The sequence below is a fragment of the Schistocerca cancellata genome, chromosome 7, assembly GCF_023864275.1.
Source record: "Schistocerca cancellata isolate TAMUIC-IGC-003103 chromosome 7, iqSchCanc2.1, whole genome shotgun sequence".
Lineage (NCBI taxonomy): Eukaryota > Metazoa > Arthropoda > Insecta > Orthoptera > Acrididae > Schistocerca > Schistocerca cancellata.
Genome location: NC_064632.1, coordinates 571,623,738 through 571,651,409, shown reverse-complemented (window position 1 = coordinate 571,651,409; position 27,672 = coordinate 571,623,738). Strand labels below are relative to the sequence as shown.

The window sequence follows — 27,672 nt, the reverse complement described above, 5'->3', positions numbered from 1 at the left end:
GGGGTCAAGTGTAGTTTTCCCCCTGCAACACTGACAAATGCGTGTACACCTACTCACATCTGTGGTCTGGTGTGGAGGCATAACACTTGATGGCTGGCTTCTTAAGGGCCGATGCAAATGAAGTAGCATACACCGGAGGTTGCAGAGCTATGAAAGCTCTTTTAGCTTCAGCATAGGGTACGCATCTCCTAAATTTCAACTCTAGTATTTTCCTTCCCTTGTTATAGGTGCTGCAGTTCCTGCTCAATACCAAGTGATCCCCATGGCAGTTTATACATTTTGTAGGAAGTGTACAGGTGCTGGGTCTCCACAATTTCCACACACAGCCTTCCCTGTTATATGCCATAGTGGTATGACCAAATCTTTGACATTTAAAATATCGCACTGCGTTGGGAATAAATGGTCGAAGTTGAAGATAGATATAGCGTGCAAGAATATGTTCAGGTAATTCCAGAATGCTGAACGTTAGGATAAATGTTGCAGTTTTCCCAATGTGCCATTGACTCTCCTCACATATTTCTGCATTTAAATGACACTCACATTTCTACATTATTTATATAATTCCTCTAGGCCCTCTCCATTATATCTGAGCAGGTCACCATGCCTTTACAGAAGTTGCAGGTGTTATGCAATTCAGCTACAACAGGGTAGTCATTTAAAGCCTTGCATTGCAGAAGTGTGGATACTTATGTGACATGGCATTTCAACTGTTAGTGTTTTGATTATAAAGCCGTTTAATGCTTTTTAAGGACTCTGTAATACTCTCCAACGGCTTGTGAATAAAGAAAAGGGAGGCCTTCTCTCAAAGGTTCCTTCTGCTCTCTTGATTACAATGAAAATTTTATGGCAGGCTAGTGCTCTGTTGCTACAATTCTGAGACTACTACTGGGAGGGACTGACTATCCAAACTCTCTCCATTGGGTGGGTGTATGTACTACTAGACAGTACACTAGTCCTGTATGCAGTACTGAGGCCGCCCAATATAGGGATCCCACGATCCGCTAGGGGAAAAAAATGTCGGCCCAGACAGAGCTGCAAGCACCTGAGCAAGTCTTGTACAACTGTGGGAGGGAGGGAGGGAGGGAGGGAGGGAGGGAGGGATGGAGGGAGGGAGGGAGGGAGGGAGGGAGGGAGGGAGGAGGTGGCCAGTGCCCCGAGGTGGACGGCTAGAGATTATTTTACCTTAACAGCCATTCAGCATACAGCACTCCTAGAAATTGAGATTTGTCTTATAGGGGTGTGTACCTTCAGTGTAGTCAGGTCCCTGTACTCCAAAACATACAATGTTCCACTGCCACACATAATGTGGTCCCTGAAGAACACCCACAGTTTACAAAAACAGAAGAGGTCTGGTGGCATGGACCAGTCTCCAGTTCAGGAAACCCGAGGCTCGCATACCTGACACAACCCTAAAGAAACAGCTCTCCCTCCTCTAAGCTGTGGGACCTCTTTTGAGGCCTGTTCTGCTTGAGTAGTCCCACCACAAGCAAATGACCCCCCCCTCCCCCTCACACACACACACACACACACACACACACACACACACACACACACTGAAGGTACCTACAATATAAGTTGGTGTGCCTCCAGGAGGAATGCTGAACTGGTCTCTAGGGGAAAAAGAGGTTAAGTTTAGGGGATAGTTCTCTGATCAGTGTCTGGACAATTACCAAAACCAGAGACACTTTGGCATGCAGCATATGTGACTTCTGCAGCCACAACACATTAAACTCATTCTGGTGTGAATCATTGAGTTGCCAAGTGTCACAGTGTGTGCCTCCACCCATGAGGTCACCACTGCTCTGCCATCTACTGGCAGGGCTGCCTGCCTAGGAGATCCAGCCACTGTCTGATGGACCAACAATTGAACTGAAGCCCTCGTAGCCACCGAGTCACTGGGGAGCTGGAGAGCATCAGTCACCACCAGCAAGCCACCAATCCAGGGTTCTCTCCCTGGATGCCTGCCACATCCCATCTCGTGCCTTGGATGGGCAGGACTTTATCATCTCGCTGGCAGCACAATAAAACCACACTGCCATACCAGCGGCTGTGCCACCTGACGAGGGCCTGCCACTGTTCCAGCTTATTGGGACAACAAACAGTTACCTGTCTTGATGCAGACACTTTACTACTCCAATGGTCTCCTGAAGCCCTTGCCGACCCATTGAATCTAGGATACCAAAGTGGGAGAGCTGAATGCCATCCTGACAACTCAAGCAAGTGGGGTGGGGGAATATGTAGTGCTGCTTGTAGAAGCATGCAGGGACACAGTGGGAAGTATACAAAAGGGGAAAAGGATGGGGTGTGTTGGTGAAACAAAAGGCTGTGTTGTATTCGAGTGGGAGCGGCGAAAGGGATAGATAAGTGGAGGACACGGACTACCGAAGGTTGAGGTCAGGGGTGTTACAGAACATAGGCTATATTGCAGGCAGAGTTTCCAACTGCACAATTCAGAAAAGCTCATATTGGTAGGAAGGATCCACATGGCGCAGACTGTGAAGCATACATTGATGTGAAGCACACATTGTGTTGGGTAGCATGTTCAGCAACTGGGTAGTCCAGCTGTCTCTCGGCCACAGTTTGTTGGTGGCCATTTATGCAGACTGACAGCTTGTTAGTCATCATGCCTACGTAAAAAGCAGCACATTGTTTGTAGATCACATGACTGCTTTCACAAGCAGCCCTGCATCTTATGGGATAAGAGATGACTATCACCAGGCTGTAGGAGGAGGAGGAGGAGGAGGAGATTAGTGTTTAACATCCCACTGACATGTCCCTGCACGCACCTACAACAGCAGCACCGCCTCCTTAACCTTGTCACTGGATTATTACTCCCATCACACGCAGTTATAACCAGACAGACACAGTGGTATTTGTGTGTGTGTGTGTGTGTGTGTGTGTGTGTGTGTGTGTGTAGGGGGGAAGAGGGGGTGGGGGGAATGCTTTCTACTTCAGAAGAAGGCCTTTAGTTGAAACCTAAGAGGTATAGCAGTCTTTTCATTGTGTGTGTCCGAGACTCAACGTTTACTACATATTACAAGTAAAAAGTGTATGCAAAGAGGATAAAAAGCAATACATGACCCTTTGCCATATATTCATCTAAATTTATTTTTATTCAACATTTAGGAATTAAAAATTAACGAACAAATATGTGTGTATAAAACAAATTTTGCTATTCTTTAACGTGTGTACAATCAAAATATTAGTACTGATGGCACTTGACACTTATTGATACATTGGGAGATAGACCTACTGTGATCGACTGTTTCAATGTGCCACAATGTTGCATAAAATGTAAACAGCACCCCCCCCCCCCCCTCCCCCCATTATAATACAACAGTTCCCTTGAATGTGCCTGTTTTGACTTCACTGGATACCAAACTGATGCCACCCAATGAGCTTCTTTGAGTGGCCCAAACTGAGGTACTGCCAACAGATTGGATGCAACAGTTTTCCTTGCCTCTTTATTCTAGTTGTTCAATGTGTTTGGTACACAGCATGCACAAATCTTGGAGTAATCCAGTTTCTCAATAATGGCCTTCACACTAACTTTACCAATCGATAACTGATGAAAATTTATCTGTTGTTACACAGCAGTTATCACGACACACTGGATGTTGTGTGAATTTACTGCAGTTGCTGGCCATCTGCTATATATTGCACAAGCGAACAGTGTTTGCTTGTCGGTTTCTTTATAGCAATGAACCTGTCGCTTAATAGTGTTGAAGTCTGCCATAGCATGTCCATACACCGCCTTCAGCATTTCACATATGTGATTGTACATTTCACCTTCTGCAGTATGGATTTCAATCACAGAACGCTGTCTTATACGTACATTGTGGTCAGTTATTTTCTAAACTGTGCTGCTATTTGTTGATGTAGGATGTTATTACTGGAGTATGCTGTAGAACACATTTGTGAAGTGCATCTAATTCATGATTACCAACTTAATGACGGAGAAAAGAAATAGGAGGTGTTACTTTCTGACCCTCTGCTGTAAATTAGGAAGTGCATTACTGACTACATACACTACGTATTAAGTTCAAATCTGGCATACCAAAGGCAATATAACACAATTGAGCACACTGGTTGGTGGCTTTGCTGAAAAATCAATGTGGGAAACCCAATATCTTTACAAATCTTCACCAACTTGGTGTACAGAAGGGCAGCAAAATGTGTCATGTTTTGTCTTTCCACAGAATACTATGTCATCAAAATTACATGACACTTCTTGCATTACTAAATAATTATTTGTCAGGGCATATTAGAATAAACCTATCTTTTGAACTTGTGTTCTTAAGCTGTATCAATGGGGGTGGTGGTACATTCATTCCCCAAATTCCTTCCCATTGGGTCCAGCGTCGCAGTTGTAGCACAAAGAGCTATTCATGACCAAAAACTAATCCTCATCTATCTTTTTCTCCACTGATAAGGTCTCCAGCCCTATGGTTATGGACGGCAGTCACTATGTGGCTGAATGCCTCTGCCACCTTTCTGATGCTCCGATGTCTACAATCCTGTCCCAGAAGTACAGTGTGATCTTTAAAGACTCTTCGAAACATTAGGTTTCTCACAAATTCTATCATGTGAATACCTTCACTCCTCACACAGACAACCATGTGACTACCTATCTTCCACATGGCCTGAAAGCTCCACAAAGCCAGTTGCTATTATCTCCCTAATGTATGACCCACCATAGCTGGTTAAATGTTTCAATCAAACATCCTCTGCCTTCAATGACCAACACCTCTAACCAACTTTGTGCAATCTCCCTTGCTACATCAAGGAAAACCACTTTCTTCACGGCCTTTGCATTGTTGCTGTGCCCTTAACAACATACTTTTTGCCTGTCACTGTGGATGATATGTCAATGTGTACCAACATCCCTTATGCTGATGGCTTTGCTGTCACAGAAGACTATCATTTCATCAGCCTCTTGATGCTAAACCTGCCACTTCCTTCATAAACCACATTATGAGCCATAGTAACTTCTCTTTTCTTATAAAACCTCTCTTATGGTTCAGATACATTGATGAGATCTTTATGAAAAGGATTCATAAAAAAAACTGCCTCCAGAATCTAAATATCTGCTGCTAAAGTCATTTCATACGGTGCTTCAAAGCCCAATTTTTATAGCTGTCACATGTCCCATATCAAAAAACCCTCCCCAACAGCCTTGCAACTTGAAATACTAATTGTGTGCCAAATACTAGAGGCAGTTGTCAGAGACTACAGACAGATAATATTTTGCACAACCACCAAATATATTTTCCTGTCCTCAGAAAAATTAGCTATGACCACAAGCATATCACAGCCTGGACCTTCCTAATCTCCAATATCAACCACACCTTGAAAAACACTTCACTTAATCGGCAATTAGGGACCGTGTAGACCATGCGCCAACCTTACAAACTGCCTCTAGTAGATGCTGTTTTGAGCAACTTCCAACCAGTTTCTTGTGAACCCTTGTTATTGCAGGTCTTCCCATAATCATTCTCCCTATTGTTTGTGTTCTTCCCCAAAGGTGCAAAGCCTCTAGTCTTCCTACCAACAATAATTTTTGAATGACATCATCTGTTGATCTTGCAACATGTCCACTCCATTGTAGTTGTTTAACCTTTGCTTTTTGTATAATATTAGTCTGCTTCATCACAGTGTACAATTCCTCATATTTTAGTTTCCTCCACCCTGTTTCTCTCTTCACTGGCCCACAAATCTTTCTCTCAAACACAATCAGTTGTTCTCTATCACTCTTGTTGTACTCAGTATTTTTATATCATGCACCCTCACTGGGGCAATTATTGTATTACATTATTTCATTTTAACTTCTGTTGGATTATGTTTGCTTTCAGGATTGGTTTTAAGCTATTACATGAATTAACAATTTGTTGGTTTACTTCTAGCTGGAAATTATTTCACCTGCTGAAATATGATCTCAGCTATCTTCAGCTTAGTCTGTCACACCTGTAAATCCCTAAGCACATTCTAATTAGTTCCGTCACTTCTGTCTTTTCTGGATTTATTCTTAAGCCCGCTTGCCCTGCACTATTGTTCACACCCTTCACCGTTTTTACATGTTCTTCACTTATTTTATCACTTCTTTTCTAGACAACTCTGGTATAACTGTCATATCATCTGTATACACTAGCATCTGCAGATTTCCATTCAGACTGATGCTGTTTTCTACTTTTCTCGTCTTGTGTACAACTTTTCCACGGACAGTGTTAAATAATATGGGTGACAAAGCATCACCTCGTTGTACCCCAGTTTTTATCTCTACTTCCTTTGATATTCCTCCTTGATATCTTACTATAGCTTTCACCTCTGCTGTAAATGTTCTTAACTGTTTGACTAATTTCTTACGTACTCCAAACTCCCTAGGGATGCTGTAAAAGCTCACTCTATGGACACTATTGTCTATCTTTGAAAAATCTATGACAGTGTTAAATACTGGTTTGTTAAATTCCCAATACTGTCTCATATTAAATATATGGTCAATTGTAGATTTTTTTGACCTTAAACCTGGTTGGTAATTCCCTGCTATTTCATTGGCTTATGGCTCAAGTTTTTCCATTATTATTAAGGATAAGATCTCGTAGCTCATATTCAGCAGTGAAATCTATTTTACAATTATTACAGTCTTTTTTCTTTTATTTTTGTGGATTGGTAGAATAACAGCTGTTGGTCTCTCTCTCTTTTTATCTTATTTTGACTAGTCTGTCCGCAGCTCGTGGTCGTGCGGTAGTGTTCTCGCTTCCCAAGCCCGGGTTCGATTCCCGGCGGGGTCAGGGATTTTCTCTGCCTCGTGATGACTGAGTGTTGTGTGCTGTCCTTAGGTTAGTTAGGTTTAAGTAGTTCTAAGTTCTAGGGGACTGATGACCATAGATGTTAAGTCCCATAGTGCTCAGAGCCATTTGAACCATTTATTTTTTTTTTTTTTTTTTTTTGACTAGTCTGTTCAACACCTGAACATGTCTTTCCTCCCTCCTTGATCATCTCCTGGTACCTTCTTCTTCTTCTTCTTCTTCTTCTTCTTCTGACTATTTACTGCTTTTCTCACACCCCTTTCATTAGCACCAACTATTTCATAGTTCTTTTCTTGTTCTGTTTACTGAAACATCTCTTCTGGTTTTCTGCATTTAACAGACTAAGAACATAGTCTGTCCAACTTTCTAGGATCCTTTCTTTGTCAACTCTGCCCATCTTTATCATTAATGACTAGAGACTTGTCTCTTCTTCCATTTCCCACTTGTTTAATATTTTGTATACTTTGTATACTGCTGTTTTTTTGACCTGCTGTCTCATTTTCTTTCGGTGCGGGAGTCAGATGTTTCCTCTTTTCTGCCCTCAATATTCTTGTTTTGTCTCATTTCACATTCACATATTCTACATGATTGTTTCCACTGTTTATCCACATGTTTCTGGATTTTCTTCTTCCTTTTACAGTTTCCTCATACATTTGATTAAACCAATTTCTTTTCTTCCAATTCATTTCACCCGTCACCTCCTCTGTTGTATCTGACACCCCTTCCTTTATTCCGGTCCACTCATATCAACACCAACCACTTTGTCACTTTGTTCCTTCGGCAAAAGTGTCTCGCACACATTCCTTACAGGCACATGGTACTTTCTAGCTACCTCAGTCTGATACAGTTTATATACATCAAACGTTGTGTGCTGTTGCTCATTTGTTTCCTCCAGTATTGAATTTGCAGTTTGGCCATCCTAACACGTAGAAAGTAAACCCCATCTGTTTTTTTCTGTATGACCTGACATCTTTTATGTTCTTCTTTTTCTTCATATCTATCAACAAGTGATCAATTTAGTTTATGGTTTCCCCATCTGGTGATTTCCATGTCTCTTCATGAGACTTCTCATGAGTGAAGGCTGTTGGAGCAATTGAAAAATTGATTGGCCCTAACCAGTTATTTGAATTTTCATGTACACTTTTCTTCCCAATGTCCATTCTGTATAGACTCTCCTGCACCACTTTAGCATTAGAAAGCATCTAGGCTTCACAAATCTCTTATAGTACCTAAAGGCAAGGGTTCTACTCTCAACATCAAAGCAGTATTTTGTCAACCAACCAAACCTGCTCAACATTCTAGTCCCTCCCATTGCCATTCTTGCGCACCCAATGGACAATTCTACTATGGATGGTCAGGAACAACACTTGTCCTTCACACCCACCAATTAACTCCTACTGGATTCCAGTCACTGTCATTTCATATCAGATAACAGGTAGAGCCATATATGAAAGCAGGCTGCAGAGATATTACTGTGTGGCATTCTATATGGGTATGCCAACCATCCACCTGTCTATGAGCATGCATAGACGAGCCAAATTGTGACTAATCGTTAAACTTAACCACATATTTGCTGAACATTATGTATCTGACATCAACAATGTCTTAAACAAATGCTTTAATACCTGTCAACACTGAATTTTCCATCCTCTGGAACTGACAATTATGAAATGGATTAGGAATTATCAATTCAGCACACCCTTTATTCTAGCACTCCTAGACTAGACTACCACTTTTCTCATACACAGCCACAGTCTCCCAAATGTCTAATTCTCATGTTTTTGTCTCTCTCCATTCCGCTCCAAGGATGTATTGCCAGATGGTAAAAGATAAGCTCCCTTCACTCTCCAGCAAAAGGCTTCTAAGCTAGATAAACTGACAAGAGGACCATAGGAATGACCCTTTCTGATTTTTTATACTTACAGAATTTGAAGGTCATTGTCCAAACATCAGTTCCTTAAACTAGTATGACGAATATTTCCGAAACCCTCAAAAACTTGCCTTCAAAGATCTGAAGATGTCAGAATGCTGTTAAGTACAAACAGTTCTAATGTTTTTAACTGTATCAATGAAAACAGGACACACAGTGTGTAAATCCTGCAACAAACTGTGGTCCAATTATTGCTGATAGCAATTTTTTTCTATTGTTTAAATACTATATTTATTATCAAATGGGAATGATATTTAACACAATTTGAATCAAATTTTTAAATAATTTTCATTTTTTAACACAAATCGCATGAAAATAAAATTTGTTAGAGACACGAAAACTGTCTTATCACTCTATAAAAAAATTACATACGTCAATAATACCGTACAATCTCTAGAAATACCATAAATCAAACAAAGAAAAATCCAGGTGGAATGTAACAATACCAGAGAAGGAAAGTTGCTAGTTATCATGTAGCAGAGATGCTGAGTCGCGATAGGCACAACAAAAAGATTCACACAATTATAGCTTTTGGCCATTAAGGCCTTTGTCAGCGCGCACACACACACACACACACACACACACACACACACACACACACACACACACAAATGCAACTTGCCAACACGTCTGCAGTCTCAGAGCACTAAAACCACACTGTGCTTGTGCTTGCGTGTGTGTGTGTGTGTGTGTGTGTGTGTGTGTGTGTGTGTGTGTGTGTCTGTCTACTGCTGACAAAGGACTTAATGGCTTAAAGCAATAATTGTGTGAATCTTTTTGTTGTGCCTATCACGACTCAGCATCTCCACTATATGGTGAGTAGCAACTTGCCTTATCTGGTATTGCTAGAAATAACATAGAATTGTATTTCCTATTTGACATTTCACATTTTCACGCTAGGTGTTAATTTATTGTGAATATCTGCATTTCTATGTGAACAGTATTCAAAAATAGAATGATGTTACTTTTTCTTAAAATTATTGTTCAATATTTGTTAACTAATGTTTCTATTTGATGACAAAAAGAGAATTGAAACAATAGGAAAGAATTGCTTCTAGCAAGAATCGAACTATGGACCTCACAATTTGAAGTCTTTTTACATGTGCTTAACTACTGGCAGCTTTGTTACATACACAAAACGTTTCGTACTTAACAGGTCTCTGATATCTTCAACTTTCAGGAGATTTTTAAGAATTGCATTTGTTGCTTTAGGAAACTGATGTCCAGGAACTGGCCTCCACATCCTGTAAGTACGAAGAAAATCAAAGAGAGCCAGGTCATGAGGTCCTCTTGTAAGTGGGCAGACCAGCACAGTTGTGAAGAATAAGCTACAATTTGAGAGCAATGTCTTGGTTTGAGAAAACAATCAACAAATGGAAGGTTATACTAAAGGCTATTTGTCTTAAGTGAATTGAGAAACCCTGAGGAAATTAAATTAAAATGACCTGACAGAGATTTGAACCACCCTCTCAAATGCAAATCGAGTTTGCTAAACATGACACCACTTCAGTTGGTCACTCATATGAAGAAGAGATGATCTACAGTATTTTGTTTATCTGATTTAAACACTTGACACGATACAGCAGCAGTCTGGATGACCATGTGGTTACCTAAAAGTTATTCAAACTATATCATAAACAAAGAGAAATTTTGCCCCTGGTACAACAGTATTTGCTGCCAATTGCCAGGCAGTTACATCGTAGGAACTAAATTCAGCTCTCACCTATGATAACACATCTTTAATGGGTCAAATATGCTGTTGTATGAAACACAAGGAGGAGGAAGAGATTAGTGTTTAATGTCTTGTCGACAATGAGGTCATCAGAGACGGAGCACAAGCTCGGGTGACCAGATGCAGGTTTGAACCACTGTCCTCCCGAGTGCGAGTCCAGTGTGATAACCACTGTGCCACCTCACATGGTATGAAACACAAGTTGAGATTTATGAGAAAATTGTATGAATTTTGAAGATTACTGTAGCACAAGTGCTAATGCTGTACAATTGTGAAACATTTTGTTACATGTGCACCTGGTGCATAGATGATGCACACTCATTTCTAGTTACTTGCTCAAATGCTTTTGGTGCTTGGAGAAAAAAATAAAGCTGAATCATTTCTTTTTGTTGGAAGAAGCTAGCCATTTTGTGACAACTATCTTTACCATTTTCAGATGTAAGTGTGGGCTCACATTACAAACTTTCATGTATTAGCTTCCATACCATAGTTCAAAATGTTTGTCAATGAAACATCAATCAATCATTCTTTCACACGAGGCTTGAGGTAATGAAAAGTTGGTAACTCTGAGATGAAGGAGTAATTCTTTACAAGTCATTAACTTTTGACAAGAGTGACACTTCTTGGAATATGCACTTTTTGGTAAGTTTACCTGGGTGGCATCACAGCACCCGAAGAAACAATGGGCTCGGTCTTCTTATGCAAGTACTGTAATGTTTAACTGCCTCCACTGACACTAAGACAGAAATAGATAAAAAGATATGAAACTGAAGGATTTTGAAGATCTTTATATTCTACAAATTTATAATACCCTACACCTTCACTATTTAAACTGGCCACTGTGCAAAGCAATTAACCCACTTTAGGGTATATGTTCTGGGTTTTTGTTTTTCCTTTTTACCCAAACAAGTTTCAGCACATCCGAGCCATCATCAGTGGGTTTTAGCTTTTTGAAAACTGTAAAAAGTGAATATATTTCAGGTTGTAACTGATCTAACAAAGTGAGGCCTAAAGGAAGTTTTTGTTCATTTGGTTTCTCACCATGATTTTACATTATACGGTTTTGCAGGACCAGCTGTATGGTGTCCTACACACACAGCTTGTCACCTACAAACCAAATGAAGTAAATGTGAATTTTATCATTGAGTTAACACATCTCTCAATTAAAAATAAAGATTTTGCAAGTCGAAATGTTTTGCGTATACATTTGTTTCTACTCACATTTTGTTGTGATTAGTCCTCCTCCTTTTGTGTTCTGAGGACAAAGCACATACATATTAATGTACTTTGTGTAATTTCTTTCTCATAAACGCCTTTTTGATTCACAAAATGTGTTGAGCACTATGGTGTTGTGTTTCCTAACCCTAGCATTCATTTGTTCCAGAGAGAGTTTAGCACTGAATCTGAATTTTGTTTACTTAAATATATATGTGTGTGTGTGTGTGTGTGTGTGTGTGTGTGTGTGTGTGTGTGTGTGTGGGCGCTAAGCTCCCTTGGCTGTTTGTGTTGCCTTTTCTGTAAAGTTTCTTTAATATGTTAAATAATGTGCCTTTGCATAGTGTAGTGTTTTGTCATCTACATCATACCATTTAGTCCAACATACACACACATTACTAAATAACATATCCACTTATGAAAAGAGAAACCTAAAAAACTCACTGGAACTAGTAGAAACAATCAAGAACAGAGACATACCAGGCACAGCAAGTCTCATATCATTTGATGTCACATCAACGTACACTTGTATTCCAATAAATGAAACAATCAACATCACCATACAAAGACTAAAACAACAAGTAAACACACCAGTCTCACACATTAAGGAAATAGCAACCATATTAAGGACCATAACAGCACTAAATTATTTTCTGTTCAACAAAGACATAATAAGAATAAAAAAATACAATCATATACTGGTACCGTTACGTTGATAACATAATGTGCTTGACTGATGAACCAGACACACACATATACAACAGCTACACGTGGAAATAAACAACTTATACTCAAAAATTCACTTCAAATTAGAAACAAGACAACACACTAAATTTTATGGACCTTAAAAGAGAGAGAGAGAGAGAGAGAGAGAGAGAGAGAGAGGGGGGGGGGGGGGGGGGAGATGCAACAGAACACCTGTAAGCAAACTGAATTACACACAGGAGCTCAACACAATAAAACAGACAGAGGAAAATAGTTACAAGCCCCACATGATACAGAAATTAAACAAACAAATTTTAAAAACAGAAAATGAACAAAAGCGCAACACAGACAACACCAATCAACGCAACATACAAACAATGACCACATGCAAGACACAACAGTACAACAACAACAACGTACATGTGTGCGCACGCGCGCGCACAAACACAAACACAAACACAAACACAAACACACACACACACACACACACACACACACCACACACACACACACACACACACACAAGCGCGCGCGAGGGGGGTGGGGGTATGAGAGAAAACAAAATTCAAATTTGGCGCCAAACTCTCTCGGGAACAAATCCATGTTGACGGGTTTAGAAAACACAACAACACAGCACTCACTGCCTTTTGCAAAGTAAAATGGTGTTAAATGAAGAAATTACACAAAGTACATCTGTAGGTATGTGCAGTGTCCTGGAATGCAAAAGAAGAAGGGTCAGTCACAACAAAACATGAGTAGTAACAAGTAGACAGGCAAAACATTTTGACACACCAAAATCACGTTTTTAAAAAAATCAAGGGATGTGTTAACGCGCCAATGAAATTCACATTTACATCATTTGGTTTGCAGACGACAAGCTATCAATACAGGACACCATACAGTTGGTCCTGCAAAACCATGTAATGTAAAAACCACAGTTTTTTTAAAAAAAACCCTTTCTTGAGGCCTCAATTTGTTAGATCAATTACAAGCTAAAATACAACAACTTCTTACACTTTTCAATATTCAAAACCCCACTGATGACGACAAGGAGGTGCTGAAACACATCTGGGTAAAAAGTAAAAAACAATGTGTTTGCAAAATGGCAGAACCTATATCCCATAAGTTAACTGAAGACGCAGAAAGAAAAGACAAGAGCTGCAGATCTGAAAGATGAAGAATTAGCCCACATTTGTTATAAGGAATAACAAATTTTTGCTTGAATGGAGGTAAGCTTCACTTCTCATTAAAGTATAACCGTTATATTTCAAACAGCACATAGTAAAAAAAACACAACTGAAAGTTGAAACTGGAAATTAGGCATTCACAAACTTGTACAATGTTGTTGCCAGTAAGTGTACTGTAGTTGTAGTAGTAGTAGTAGTAGTAGTAGTAGTAGTGTTTCATCCTTTGTGTAAATGACACAGTTCTTACTATAATAATGGTCACACTTCAAGTTTCTAGAGGAAGATCTCAAGACACGGGTACGAGCAAATGGTGAAATGTGACAATGGGTAGAGGGGGCATACCTGGGACAGTACTGAACAGGGAGAGAAGTTTAAGAACCGTAACTGGTGTTGAAGCCTCGTTTGCTGACCCATCAAATAAGATGTGACAATGATGGATTTAGCAAGTTGCTTATGCCTGTGTTGGATTGTTTTTACTTTGCTTTCTCCTTCAACGTACTGTAAATTTTCTCCACTGTCAGAAAGCATATACAATAGTTTATAAGGAGAAGATAAAATATATCTACTGGTCATGTTGATGTTGGTTCTGGTAGTGGCATATGAAGATGAACTTATGAAAGTGCAGAGGGAATGGGTGGACGAAGCAGATAATTATGACTTATTATCATATCAAATTCTGTGTTGGCTTACCTGCCATCCAGATCTCTGCAATTGACGATATGTGGATAGGAAGTTAAAAGCCTTTGTACTTGGTCTGTGTTTCCTGCCTTGGCTGCTTCCAGAAGCTGACATTCCACATCAGCACTTCCTGAGGGAGGGTCTAAAGTAGGGAAAAAAAACACATGAAAATATTGAAAAATACAATTACACCCACAAAATAATGTTTACACTGTGTACCACTAAACAGATCTTTAACCTCAATTTCAATGCATTAAATGACACCACTAATTTGTAGTAAGTCAAACAATGTGTGGAAAGAAACATAGTGACACAGAAGATATTAGAGCTACAATCTACATACTGGGATTTTGGATTCGATGTCTGATACACAACACCGAATATCCATCATAAAGATGTGTTTACAATGGGGTAACTTCTTCAGCCACTCCACAGAATAGGTACCAGAAACACCACCAATTGTTCGTATGGCTTAACATCAGAAGATAATTTAAATTATCTCTGTTTATCATGACCAGAAAGCCAGTTTGTTCATGAGACCAAACACACTGAAGCAAAAAATTATCACTTACATCACCACTATCCTCACCCCAGAAAATACAACTACTTACAGTATCATCAGCGACTTAATTGTTATCAACTTATACAACTCTGTGCACCAAGGCTGCAGAATGATTCTAGTGACTCCAATGTTCATCTTACATAAAGACTGCAAGGACAGAACAAGGCAGAATAGGCACAGAAACAATTCGTTTTATTTCACTCCATTTGTGAGTGGAACAGGAAAGGGAAAGAATAGCAATGGTACAAAGAACCACCCGCAATGTAGAGTACATGCAGTGGCTTATGAAGTATACACATAGGTGTAGAATGTCTTCGCACATAGCATCTGTACCATTCCATGGACTGTACCAGGGCAATATTGCCATAAATTAGGAAGAATCATAAATGAGGAAAAATACTCAAAGGACTGCATACTACTATGTACTAAAAGTGTAGAACTACTGTTTTTTTCCTCTTGGAATTATTATTTTTTTGAAAAAGAAAATAATGTTAGTCATTTAAAGGAATAATGAAGAAAATCATGACCTGCACAAGTTATTCTCTTGATTTGCATCAGGCAGTACTGGACTGATAAGGCAAGAAAGTCACCTCATTGTACAGTATGAGCAATTCTATGAGAAGCTGTGAATCACAAACTGCTACCAGTGACTGAATGTACAGTGTCATGTCATATGAAGTTCGAACTGCAATCAGAAATAGAATTCCACCAATTAAGGAACAATATTGTTTACATCAGTGCTGCATTGTTCACTCTAGCTGACATGCACTGCACCAACAGCTGCTAAAGGATGCTTTGCAATATCATATATGTGGTAATTTTCACAAATGAGGTATATGGCAACATGCAACTTCAGGGTGTATACGCAGACAAGGAAAAAAAATTCGCGGATTTCTCCAGGATTTCCCGGTTAAAAATACACTTTCTTCTGGGTGAAAACATACTTTTTCCCTGTTAACTGGCAGTACATTGTATCTCGGAACTGTGTAAGCCCTTTGAATGATTATGGTTTTATACACGGGAATAGCATTTCCCGGCGCTTTAGAAAACTAAACACAGGGAAAAAAACCCGTTTTGGAAAGATCTTTGATGTGCAGCAACATGTACGCTGCATATTTTTGTATTACGAAAGTATAAATTCGAATTCCACCAAACACTGCATGTTACTTTCCGAAGCATTGAAATCGAGATTGCGATGCGCTTTTGCAAGCCAGTCGTCACGTGATCTCGCCAGCCGATGACAGCGGGTATTCAGAGCTTAGGAGACGTGATGTAGTCAGCCAATAGCAACATCACTGTTAAGTAGCGCGAACACACAAACAGAAAAAGTTAATGGTTTAAATTAATATACAGTGTTGCTACACGAAACACAAAGCTTTCAAATATAATAGTGGTCAGTAAAATTAATACGCTGCAAGAGAATCTAAGCTTTCACATCCAATGTTGGTCTTTTATGCGCGTATTACAATTTAAGATATATCACACAAATGTGTCAGTAAAATTTTTAATAATGACAGAAATGTCTGATCTTCTGGGCTCGAAAATCATCTAAATTGCTTGTCATCAAAGAGTTGATTTTTAAATGAGATTCAAATTCTCTGTGATTTAAGAAATTCATCGTACATTATCGCACATAGCTCCGTTGTAACGGCCAGAATGGTACTCTGATGGTAACGCTTTGCAAACCACCATCCGGAATATTTTGCCGTGACCTGTTAGAAATAGGTTCGTTTCTGCAGTTGCCAGCGAGTGCCAGATGACAGGCGTCACTGCACTTGCGCAGCTACGTTGTAGTAGGGAGCCCATATGTTCGTACGTGTAAAACATTAAAAGATCGTACATTATGTCATAAAGAAACAAAACATCAGAGGATAGTCAAAGAGCATTGGAATTTTGTGACCCATACTAAAATGTGCACATTTAAAGTGCACATTCGTGTGTCCAGATTCCCAGTTAAGTAGGCCACGACCTAATATTAAGCTTTTAAATGTGGTTTTTGGGATGTACATTTTCTTGGAGTACCAGTACTGTGTTATCTCATATTTGATTCTTTATTATGGCATAATGCCATATGTGCTAGAAGTTGAAAACGTGCACTTGAAATGCAGCGAACAGTGTGTGGAATTAAACACTTCGTTTCAAATATATTGTCTGCCTCAGCGGAAAAGATTAATAAAAGAAAAATTCTTTAGCAAACCGACAAAAATAGCTTCTTTGTTCTGCAAGGCAATTAATGGTTGACTGTCAGAAAGGTGGAAATAAAATAAAATCTGCAACTAATAACATATTTCAGCCTTCCGTAATTATGTGAATGTATTTTAATTCACTTGATAGCTCCCAGCCACAGAAATCTGTTTTGTTTTCATTAGACGTGAGAGCAATAAACGAAGAAGAAACAGCACTATCACTAAATGTAAACATGGGTCACGAGAGACTACCCACTTCCCCACTGTAACTCAGACTACTCTGCGCATCAGCCCCGGATCTACGATATTTCCGAACCAGGACGTTTGAGATAGGACGTCAAATATTCAAAAAAATCGAATTTTCAAAAATATATTCATTTTGTAGCACACACCTTTCTGAAGAGTCTGATGCATAAAACGTGTGTTCGAGGGAATACAAGACATGTTATTTGCTCGTAAGTGTGCCAAAGGGCAGTGTCTCGCCTCCTCACACAGCTTTCTTCTATTGCACGTCACTCTACTTCGCTCTGTGGAAATGAAACGTGTATATTTTGTTATGGATTCCATCAAACCATATTCAGGGCAGTGGAAATTAAAATGTCCTGTGGTGCCTCTCCTGCTTACAATCGGCAGGTTTGACATCTTGTGCCTCTTTTCTTTAAAAAAAGAACCCTTCAGAAAATTTGCACTCTTTATTCCCTGTCAGCTAACAACTTGCTGCTTTGTGGGACATAAAATTAAATATAGGACACACAAACCCAGTAAAGACATGAGACAAGCAAGACAACACACATTTCTTCAATCCTTAGCTCCTAGAATTTTTTTCTCTCTAATCTTGCTACAGCTTTACATGGCGTGCTTTCCTTTCTGCGAAAGAATCTATTACCTCATCAAAGTTCGTCAAACGTTTTACTACATGAAAAGTCGAAACGTCGTTGTCTAATACTGAAAAAGCTGTTAATGCAAATAGGACCCAAGACTGGTGTTGTTTCCGTATTTGATTACATATATTTTGTCACTGTCTGCTAGATAAAACAAAATAGGCCTTTCTAATACAGCAACAACTGTAATACACACCAAATAAACGAAACTGTTTTGGCACAAATGGTCTTTTTTGTAACGACAGAATATAATTCACAAAGTACCAATATCAAATGCCTATTAGGCCTACTAATTTACATTAGGAAATAGTTTCACACTTCATTCATACGCTCCAGTTTCTCAAGTATCAGATCAAAAAGTAGTAGTACGAAATTTTTATACAAACTTGGAATCGTCATATTGTTCCATAATTTATGTTGTGTCCCCGTTTCTTCTCCTTCCTCGTTCTAACAAACAGTCTTGTTATCACTAATTCTGTAACTATTCCTGTCAATGTCAAAGCTTATTTGCAGGTTAAATCCACTAACTTTGCCATAATCACCAGTTTAGTTATCTCGCAATTATTCTCCGGTTAGGCATTGCTACATGTTCGTACAACGCGTTTTCAGCGCTTCTTCCAGACAGCGGCTGCTAGCTGGGGACTGTACAACTGGCCCTTACTAGTATAGCGATCTGGCCAAACATTTTCTGTCAATATTTCATTTTCTTGGATACATCGAGAAGGTAATACGTAATCTTTCTCACCTGTTATTCGTTTATTTCCACTCCTGTAGTCTGAATCTATGGATTTAGCTAGTAATTATAACAACGCCCATCATTCGCAAACCTAATCAACCACACAATCAGACAGCTGTTGGAATTCATCCGTTCGGCCTTACTCCGCTCAGCTCCCATAGCCCCTTTTGTCTGTAGGAAAGTTTGTTTCTACATGCGATGAGGATTCCCCTGACAGAGACATCATGTACACTATGCACACATTCACAAATCAACTTGCGATTCATTCAGAAATCAGAATGTGTTCAAAAACCGACAGGGATGCGTTTCAAAGTCATATGAATAATCGATAGATTAACATGCGCTGGATGCTAGTCGCTTTGTTAAACAAGGTTTTTTCCCCTCAAGAGTATGAATTTCCCCCCGCCCCCCTCCTAGATCTGGGCCTGCTGCGCATCAAGAATCTGGCAGCTTGGGCGCTCCAGTAAAATTTTTCCCAGTAGCATCCAGCTGCTTGCTGTGACTGCTTACACAGCCCACTGTCACATTTCTGTAGCCAGAAGTGGGAGAAGGTACTACTCAACTGCGCATGCGAATGATCCTGCTCATAACTGCTAAAATGAATCTAATGTAAACAGTTGTGACGTCACGCTCATCGGAGGCAATTTGTTGTTACAGAACATTATATAGTCTTTGACACATTTTGCTGTTGGCAGACGCTTGTATGAGCACTGTGTTTTGTTGCTGTTATGACGCATTTCCTTTTCAATTTAAGTTTTATTTTAGTTTTTTCCTCTCGTTCATGTTTTATTGCTGCAGTATTATTCTGCAGTAGTGGGATACAGTAATATCCTTTGTTAGAGTATCGGTTCTTACCAATCAAAATTACAAAAATTTAACTGAAAACAAAATGATAAATTCCCGGAATTCTAAAAAATTCCTGTGTTTTTCCCGGTTTTCTCCCGGATGAAAAAATTCCAGGGTTTTTCCCGGTTCGTATACACCCTGAACTTATCTATGGTATTTCAGATGGATGAGTAGAAGCTGTGTGACACTGCACCAAAACTAACTTCCCAAGAGGCACCTCCCATTAATAGAAACATTTTAATCAGTGGAGAAATACTTGAGAAGCAAGGTGGATTTGTGGCACCTCTAGGATTTAGAGACTGAAGCCAATTGATGTACAATGTGAATGATGGATAGAATTTGTGGCAAACTGTTGCAGAGCAATGAAAAACAAGCACCAAGTATCTCAGAACTGTATTTGGAATATCACAAAGCTCTGCTGTGGGAGTACTGTTCCACCCTCTTTTACATGCAGATGCGGCAGATGTTATTGCTGAAACACTACCATCAGAGGCTCAACTTTTGGAATTTCATTATAAGTCAGCAGATACAAAACCAGCATCTTTCAATAAAAATCATTTTCACTGATGAAGCCTATTCCACAAGGGAAGACATCTGATGATACGTTGATTGAGCAGAACACCCTTACATTATGTACATAAGGGATTACCAACAATTGTAGAGTGCCAATATTGTGTAAAGGATTATCAGTCATCTCCTAGTGTCCCATATGTTACCACCATGATTAACAAAACAGTAATATTTGTAGTTACTGTACATTTCTTTAGCAGAATTGTTTGAAGAAGTTAGTCTGGCCTATTATACAAAAATGTTGTTCACACATGATGGTGCTTTCACTAACTTCTGCATCTATGTGTGACACAGTCTGAACAATTCCTTCATATTTGAGTGGTTATGGAGCTCCTGAAGCACAGCCGGCTGCAGTCCTTAATCCACGTGATTTGTTTTTATGGGGGGGGGGGGACTTAAATCTTTAAAAAGGACAGATTTCTGACACCATCAATGAGTGACGCAGGATACAATATGCTTTTGACTCTACATGGCACTTATATATTATAAATAATATTTAGCAATCCTATCAGCAAAGACAGGAAGTTTGCCATGAACACTATGGCTGTCATTTAAAACCAATTTCTTTTTGAGTCACCAGTTTTCTGACTAGTTTCATGTGGTCCGTCTCTAACTCCTCTCCTGTGCTAACCTCTTCACCTCAGAGCAGCAATTATATCCCATGTCCTCCATTATTTGTTGGATATATTCCAATCTCTGTCTTCCCATACATTTCTAGCCTCCACAGCTCCCTCTAGTACCACTGAAGTTATTTCTTTATGTCTTAACAGATATTTCATCACCTTGTCCCTCCTCCTTATCAGCGTTTTCCATGTGTTCCTTCCTTTGCTGATTCTGATCAATCCACCTTCCTTTCAACATCTGCCTATAGCATGTGAGGAAACAGACAGATGTGGCTAGAACTATAAACACAGATATGCTGTTCACACATCCTGTATGGGGGTGGGGCCACTCCAAGCCAGATACAGGAATGCTCACTATATACTTAGAATTGTGACAGCAGGCATTTTGATTACTTTAGTTTCTTACAGGGAAAATTATCAGCCACAAGCAGTTTCAACAGCATGACAGCAAAGAACTAGGACATGACGTGACAAACAGATGTTAATAACTATATCCTGTAATCAGCAATAGAAAGGGATAAGAAAATTCCACATGAATAGTTAACACAAAATAAATGATTTTTTTTGCAGCTTACTATGAAAATGGCTGTCTTGAACGAATTGTCACAAAATATGGCATTCCCTCAGTTCCCGAATAAAAAGGCAGCTTTGTTACTTTAAAGTGCATACACTTCGTCTATTTGCATCTTGGGTACCTAGTCCTCAATCTGTAGTATATTTCAACGGATATCTCACTTCTAGTGAGACTCAGTTCCACTGCCAGTCTTCGCAGTTAGACATCACTATGTCACAGCACTGCATAGCCACTGTTGAATGCTTGTTTCATTTTCACCAATTGGGGGAGGGGGGGGGGGGGGGGCGGACATCACCTACCTATATATTTTGATAAGCAATACCAATCTTTTGAGTCTTGGTTGAGAAAAAATGATACTGCTGAACAAATATACCCACATTTAACTAAATATACATACTGAAACAGTATTATGGAAAGGAAAGTAGCTACTCACCATACAGCGGAGATGCTGAGTCGCACATAGGCACAACAAAAAGACTGTCACAAATATAGCTTTCGGCCAGTAAGGCCTCTGTCAGCAAAAGGCAACACACACACACACACACACACACACACACACACAGAGAGAGAGAGAGAGAGAGAGAGAAATGCAACTCACACACACAACTGCAGTCAGGCAACTGCAACCATACCCAAGTGTGTTTGAGCGTGGTTTCAGTTGCCTGAGACTGCAGTCGTGTGTGTGTGTGTGTGTGTGTGTGTGTGTGTGTGTTTTCTATTGTTGACAAAGGCCTAACTGGCTGAAAGCTTTATTTGTGATAGTCTTTTTGTTGTGCCTATCTGTGACTCAGCATCTCTGCTATTTGGTGAGTAGCACCTTTCCTTTTCATAATATTCTCACATTCCATCCTGAATTTTCCATTGTTTGTACACACTGAAAGCTCTTTTGCGGTAGGAATGAATGGTTTACACAATTTACTAACATGCCAGTGAATCAAATCCACATATATTATTTGCTAAAAAGACATTATTCTGTGTTTTGATTAATTGTGTTGGTACAAGTAAAAGTGATGAAGGAGCAGAGTAGATAAGCCTGAATTTACTTGGTTTTTCCGTAAGTCTGTAGGAGGCATGGCCAAGAGGCAGATGGCTAAGAGTCTAACACCACTTGACAATAATTTGCAGTCCGTCGTTGGTAAAATAACAAAGTTATAGTCCATGTAAAAGTCGAGCGAAATTGCTATGAAGAGTGTTCAAGGCAATTCATCAACATAGTCTTTTTTAAATGGCAAAATAATGATGGTAAGTAAATATTTATTACAAAACGTATTCCAATTTAATTTTACCGCTACAATGTAGAACACCTAGTTCATAGGAATTCATCAACTAGTTTTTAAAATGATCTAAATATAGCATATAGTCTTTTATGTTCTACACATATTATTTTACCTTGATTCTTACCTACAAAAAGGCTTGTAATAAACTAGCAATTTTCCTGTCATGGCTTCACCTGCATTAGTCAGTAAAAGAAAACCAAGCAGTGTGAATTTTTGGAGGGTACTACTGTAAAATAATAGGTTTCTAGTGTTCTCCATGTTTTAAAAGCATGACTAACACAGTATTTAAAAATGTTGAGGTTTTGTCTGTTAACGTTTTGTTCAACTGAATGACATGAAACATTGCACAAATGAAGCTTTTATATATGGGAAGAACTTAGCATTATTGCCGTTTTGTGTAGGACATAATGATCAAAAGCACACAGTCGATACATTTAAATGTTCATATTATATAACTTTTTTATACTCAGTAATCACAAAACACATTATAATCCAGGCTTACACTTGGCATTATTTTTGAATTTTAAGTGCCATTGAAATACACAGTTGATGTATCCTGAATGCTCCAAATAGTGGTTTTAGGTCCTAATTTTTTCAGCTTTTCTCAACAGGATCTCCCATTTAGTCAGACCCCCTCCCCCTACCCCCAATAACTTAGTGCTGGTGACGCCTACGATGTTCACTGGTATGTAATGTTTTAATATTGTTATTGAATTTGTCAACAGGTAATGTGAATTAAATTCTGATTAATTGATAAATTTTAGTGTTCATTACTGTATACTTCCATGTGACCTGTCTAGATTAATATATGCTCAATATTCACAGAGTACACAGCATTCAGGGTCCTTGGGAGGCATTAAAAATTCTGAACCTACAGTCACAGACAGTTTATTCAAATATATATTATTACAGGTGTAGATTGGTTGATTGGGCATTATGGGACTGAAAAGCGATGTCATCAGTTACCTGGTCCAGGAGCAGTTTCCTATCCATCCGCCATTTGAGGGTGCAAAAGTGTGTGTGTGTGTGTGTGTGTGTGTGTGTGTGTGTGTGTGTGTGTGTGTGTGTGTGTGGGGGGGGGGGGGGTAGTTCTCCGATGCTGAAGCTCGAGCACAGTGCTCAGCAAAGTGCTTGGCAATCGCATTTGCGTCGGTAGATAACATGGTATTGATGTTAATGCCGGGTCACCTGTTGGGGCCAAAAAGATGTCTCATCTTCGTCCAGACTTAAGAAGGTGACTTATGGCACCCAATGGTCAACACAAACCTCTCCCAACACTCCTGTTTCTGTCATTTTATAAGCTGGCGAAAGCGGGCACGGAGCCACTTAAAGGCTATTAGGTGCTCTATGGAAAGTGCCACTTATGTCACTGTAGAGCTCACCAATGCTCTTAAATTGCCTCAGCGGCTTCCGGCATTCACCAAGGCACTGTCTTTCGCCAGATGCACCCTAAAGAAAAAACGAGGAACTGAGTTTTCCACCACAGAAACGATGGATGCAGTAACCTGCTCAACGACAACATCGAAGGCACCATGTGGAGGAGATTCAGCGGTGACAGCAGAGGTGAAGGCTTCCCAGTCTGCCTTGTAAAGCCCACCTGGGTTGGTATCTGTGGGCAGGATGCCAGGGTAGTGACAGGAAGATGGGGAAGTGGTTACTACCACACAGGTTGTCATGTGCTCTCCAGTGGATAGATGGGAAAAGGCCAGGACTGCAAACCAAGAGATCAATAGCCGAATATGTGTGATGTGCGACACTGAAATGTGTGGGGGCACCTGTATTTAAGAGGCAGAGGTTGAGTTCTGACAGTAAATTTTTGACCTCCCTACCTCTGCCAGTAAGCATAGAGCCACTCCACAAGGGGTTATGTGCGTTAAAATCTCCCAAAAGTAGGAAAGGTTTAGGGAGTTGATCAATCAGTGCAGCCAATACATTCAGGGGTACAGCATCATCTGGAGGGAGATACATGTTGCAGGGAGTTATTTCCTGCATCATCCGGATCCTGACAACCACAGCTTCAAGAGGAGGCATGCAGGAGGGATACAGGATCACTACCTACCGAGTTCAGGACGTAGACACAAACTCCACCTGACACTCAATTATATTCGCTATGGTTCTTGTAAAATCCCCTGTAGCCACGAAGGGTAAGGGCTCGCACTGCCAGGAACCAGGTTTCCTGGAGGGCACTGCAGAAAGCAGGTGTACAGCTTAACAGTTGCTGTAGCTCAGTAAGGTGGTGGAAAAAACTGCCGCAATTCCACTGGAGGATGACGTGATCGTCAGACTGGGAAGGCATGAAACACTCAATGAGGCAGTCTATGCCTCAGGGTCATCTGCTGCCACCAGATGAGTACCTGTGTGATCAACATCCATTGTGTTTGGGGGCCCAGTGAGATCTAGGTCCTCAGCAGATGCCAGAATCTCCACCTCATCCTCGGACACAGAGATTGTAGTGGTGGTGTGGGTGCCACCACAGTGCCTTGGTTCTTGGGGGTCTTTTTCTTTTTAGGTTCCTCTCGCTGCTCATTAGGTTTGTCCAGCTGGGAGGGCATCACTGATTCAGTCTCATGGACTGTGGAGGACTGTGAAGCCCTATAACCAGCTACCTGTGGTTGCTTCAGCCACTGGCGGGTGTCAGCTTTGCCATTGGTAGGAACCTGGGAAGGGAGTGACCCAAGGAATCCCTTCCTGGCGGGAGAAGCCAAAGAAGACTTACACTTCTCCGGCTGAGAAGTGGGCACTGATGTCCCCAATAATTGGGGGGGTTTGCTTCTGAAGTAGGTTGTGCAGGAGCAACAGGGAGGGAATTGCCCCCACCATCAAGGGGGCAGGTGGAGTCTGACGGCTCTGAGAGCCAACTGTATGCAGCAGAATGGAAGGAGGTACAACCGTTGTCGTAGCGGTGGTGTAGGTTGACGTCATATGCACAGGATGTAGCCTCTCATATTTTCTCTTAGCCTCAGTGTAGGTTCAATCGTTCCAGGGTCTTGTATTCCATTATTTTGCTTTCTTTCTGGAGAATTCTGCAGTCTGGCGAGCAAGGTGAATGGTGCTCTCCGCAACTGACACAGATGGGAGGCAGGGCACAGGGAGTATTGGGATGTGGCCATCTACAATCCCGACAAGTGACGCTGGAAGTACAGTGGGAAGACATATGATGGAACTTCCAGCACATAAAGCACCACACCGGGGCAGGGATTTATGGCTTTACGTCACAGCGGTATACCGTCACCCTGACCTTCTCGGGTAATGTGTCACTGTCGAAGGCAGAGATGAAGGCACCGGTGGCAACCTGATTATCCCTTGGACCCCGGTGGATGCACCGGACGAAATGGTCACCTCACTGCTCTAATTCGGCGCACAGCTCATTGTCAGACTGCAAAAAATGGTCCTTGTGAAAAATGATATCCTGGACCATATTTAAGCTCTTACGGGGCATGATGGAAACAGAAGCATCCCCCAGCTTGTCACAGGCAAGTAGTGTTCGTGACTGGGCAGAGGATGCTGTTTTGATCAAGACTTACCCTGACCACATTTTGGACAATCCCTCCACCTCCCCAAACTTGTCCTCCAAATGCTCCACGAAAACTGAAGTTTCATTGACAAGAACGATTCCTTATCAACTCTCGTACATACGAGGTACCGGGGTGAATAAGCTTCGCTACCATCCTTCACTTGGCGTTCCAGGGGGTGAGATGACTTGGGGTTGTATTTCATAGCACTGAAGGTAGACCTTGACCGCTTAGAGACTGGTGGTGTTCGACCACCAGCAAGAGATGATGTACTATGCTTGATGGCATGTCATCTGCACTGAGGCCACCCACTCTGATCAGGGGTCCTCCCCATGACACCACCCAGCTGCAGCAATGGCCACCTAGAAGGATGGGGAGTCCCGATGCCCCAGGGTGACAGGCATCTACTCCTAGGCATATTTGGGGAGTTAACGGCGCAGCAGAGCGATCCCTGTGTGGTCACGGAGTTACGACAAAGAGGGTACATGGCGGCCCCACCACAACGGACTGGCGGCCCCACCACAACGGACTGGCTTCTGTGCTGGATATCAGGTGCAAACGAGCTGAGAAGTCCATTATCATCGACAGTGCAGAAAGCGAAACTGCACACAGGATGGAGGAAAACACACCCAGTAGGGTGACCTTGCCCAACAGCTGGAGAATGAGGAGAAATGAAGATACACGTTGATGAAGGATGCGAGAGGTCTCAGCGCAAGATGGACACTATGCACCATGTAAGGCGCCCTTTCCCAATTGGCTCGCTCTTCTGGAAAATTTTGAAAAATGAAGGCGAACCCTACAGGGCATCATCACATAAAGGCCGAAACGTGTGAGACTCCTTTTAGTCACCTCTTATGACAGGCGAGAATACCTTGGGCCTATTCTAACCCCCGGACCCACAGGGGGGAAGACAATACTTTTCAATATGACAATGCAAAGGCTATTATAAGTGCTCTGTACATAAACAGATGTGCCAACTCTTTGAAACATCTTAGGAGACCATTTAAGCCCTATTCCATGTTGGGCTCACTAAGTGAATTTGGTTGTAATTTTCTCTCTCTCTTTTTTTCCTTCAAAAGATCTTTCCAAACTGAACCCTGCAGAATTAACTTAAAAGAGTGTTTTCCTGACTACTAGGAAGAGAAGAGAAAACATATCTCCTGTTTTTAGCGGACAAGACAGAGAGATCCAAAGGCATGTCCTCTTCCAGTTCAGAGCATTGGAACTCCTGGCTTTCCATAGCCACTAATGTAACAAAATATTTTGAAGACATATAAAATTCTTCTGTCCTGATACATGTGGGAGTTAGCTAATGCAGTAATTAACTGTTAATTTGCTTTTGAGTGAAGACTTAAATTCAGTCCTTGTGTAGGCCATGTTCATTAAAGAACATGAAAATGATTTAATGAACAAGAATGTGCAATTAAGAGTATTCAAAGTATCCTACCTCCCATGAACCATAAACAGCTGGAAAATAGCTATGTTGTTGTGGCAAATGGAATTTCTGGTGAAGAAACCAGCACAATTATGAATAATGTAAAGAGAGAGATATTTCAGGCAGAGATGAACTAATCTAAATGGATTGTATCTTCAAACAATTCTCATTCTTCAGATCCAGGCAAGTCTGTGTATTCAGCCCAAGAGTTGTGTTT

General features: G+C 40.6%; 1 protein-coding gene across 4 annotated transcripts in view; it reads right to left on the bottom strand.

The window, feature by feature from the left end:
- Positions 1 to 27,672, bottom strand: part of LOC126092506 (poly [ADP-ribose] polymerase tankyrase) — a 605,292-nt gene that overhangs the window by 90,753 nt on the left and 486,867 nt on the right. For all 4 annotated transcript variants that reach the window (XM_049908132.1, XM_049908133.1, XM_049908131.1 and 1 more), the window contains exon 8: positions 14,266 to 14,395. In XM_049908132.1, the coding sequence (XP_049764089.1) occupies positions 14,266 to 14,395 (130 nt within the window). The remainder of the gene's footprint in view (positions 1 to 14,265; positions 14,396 to 27,672) is intronic.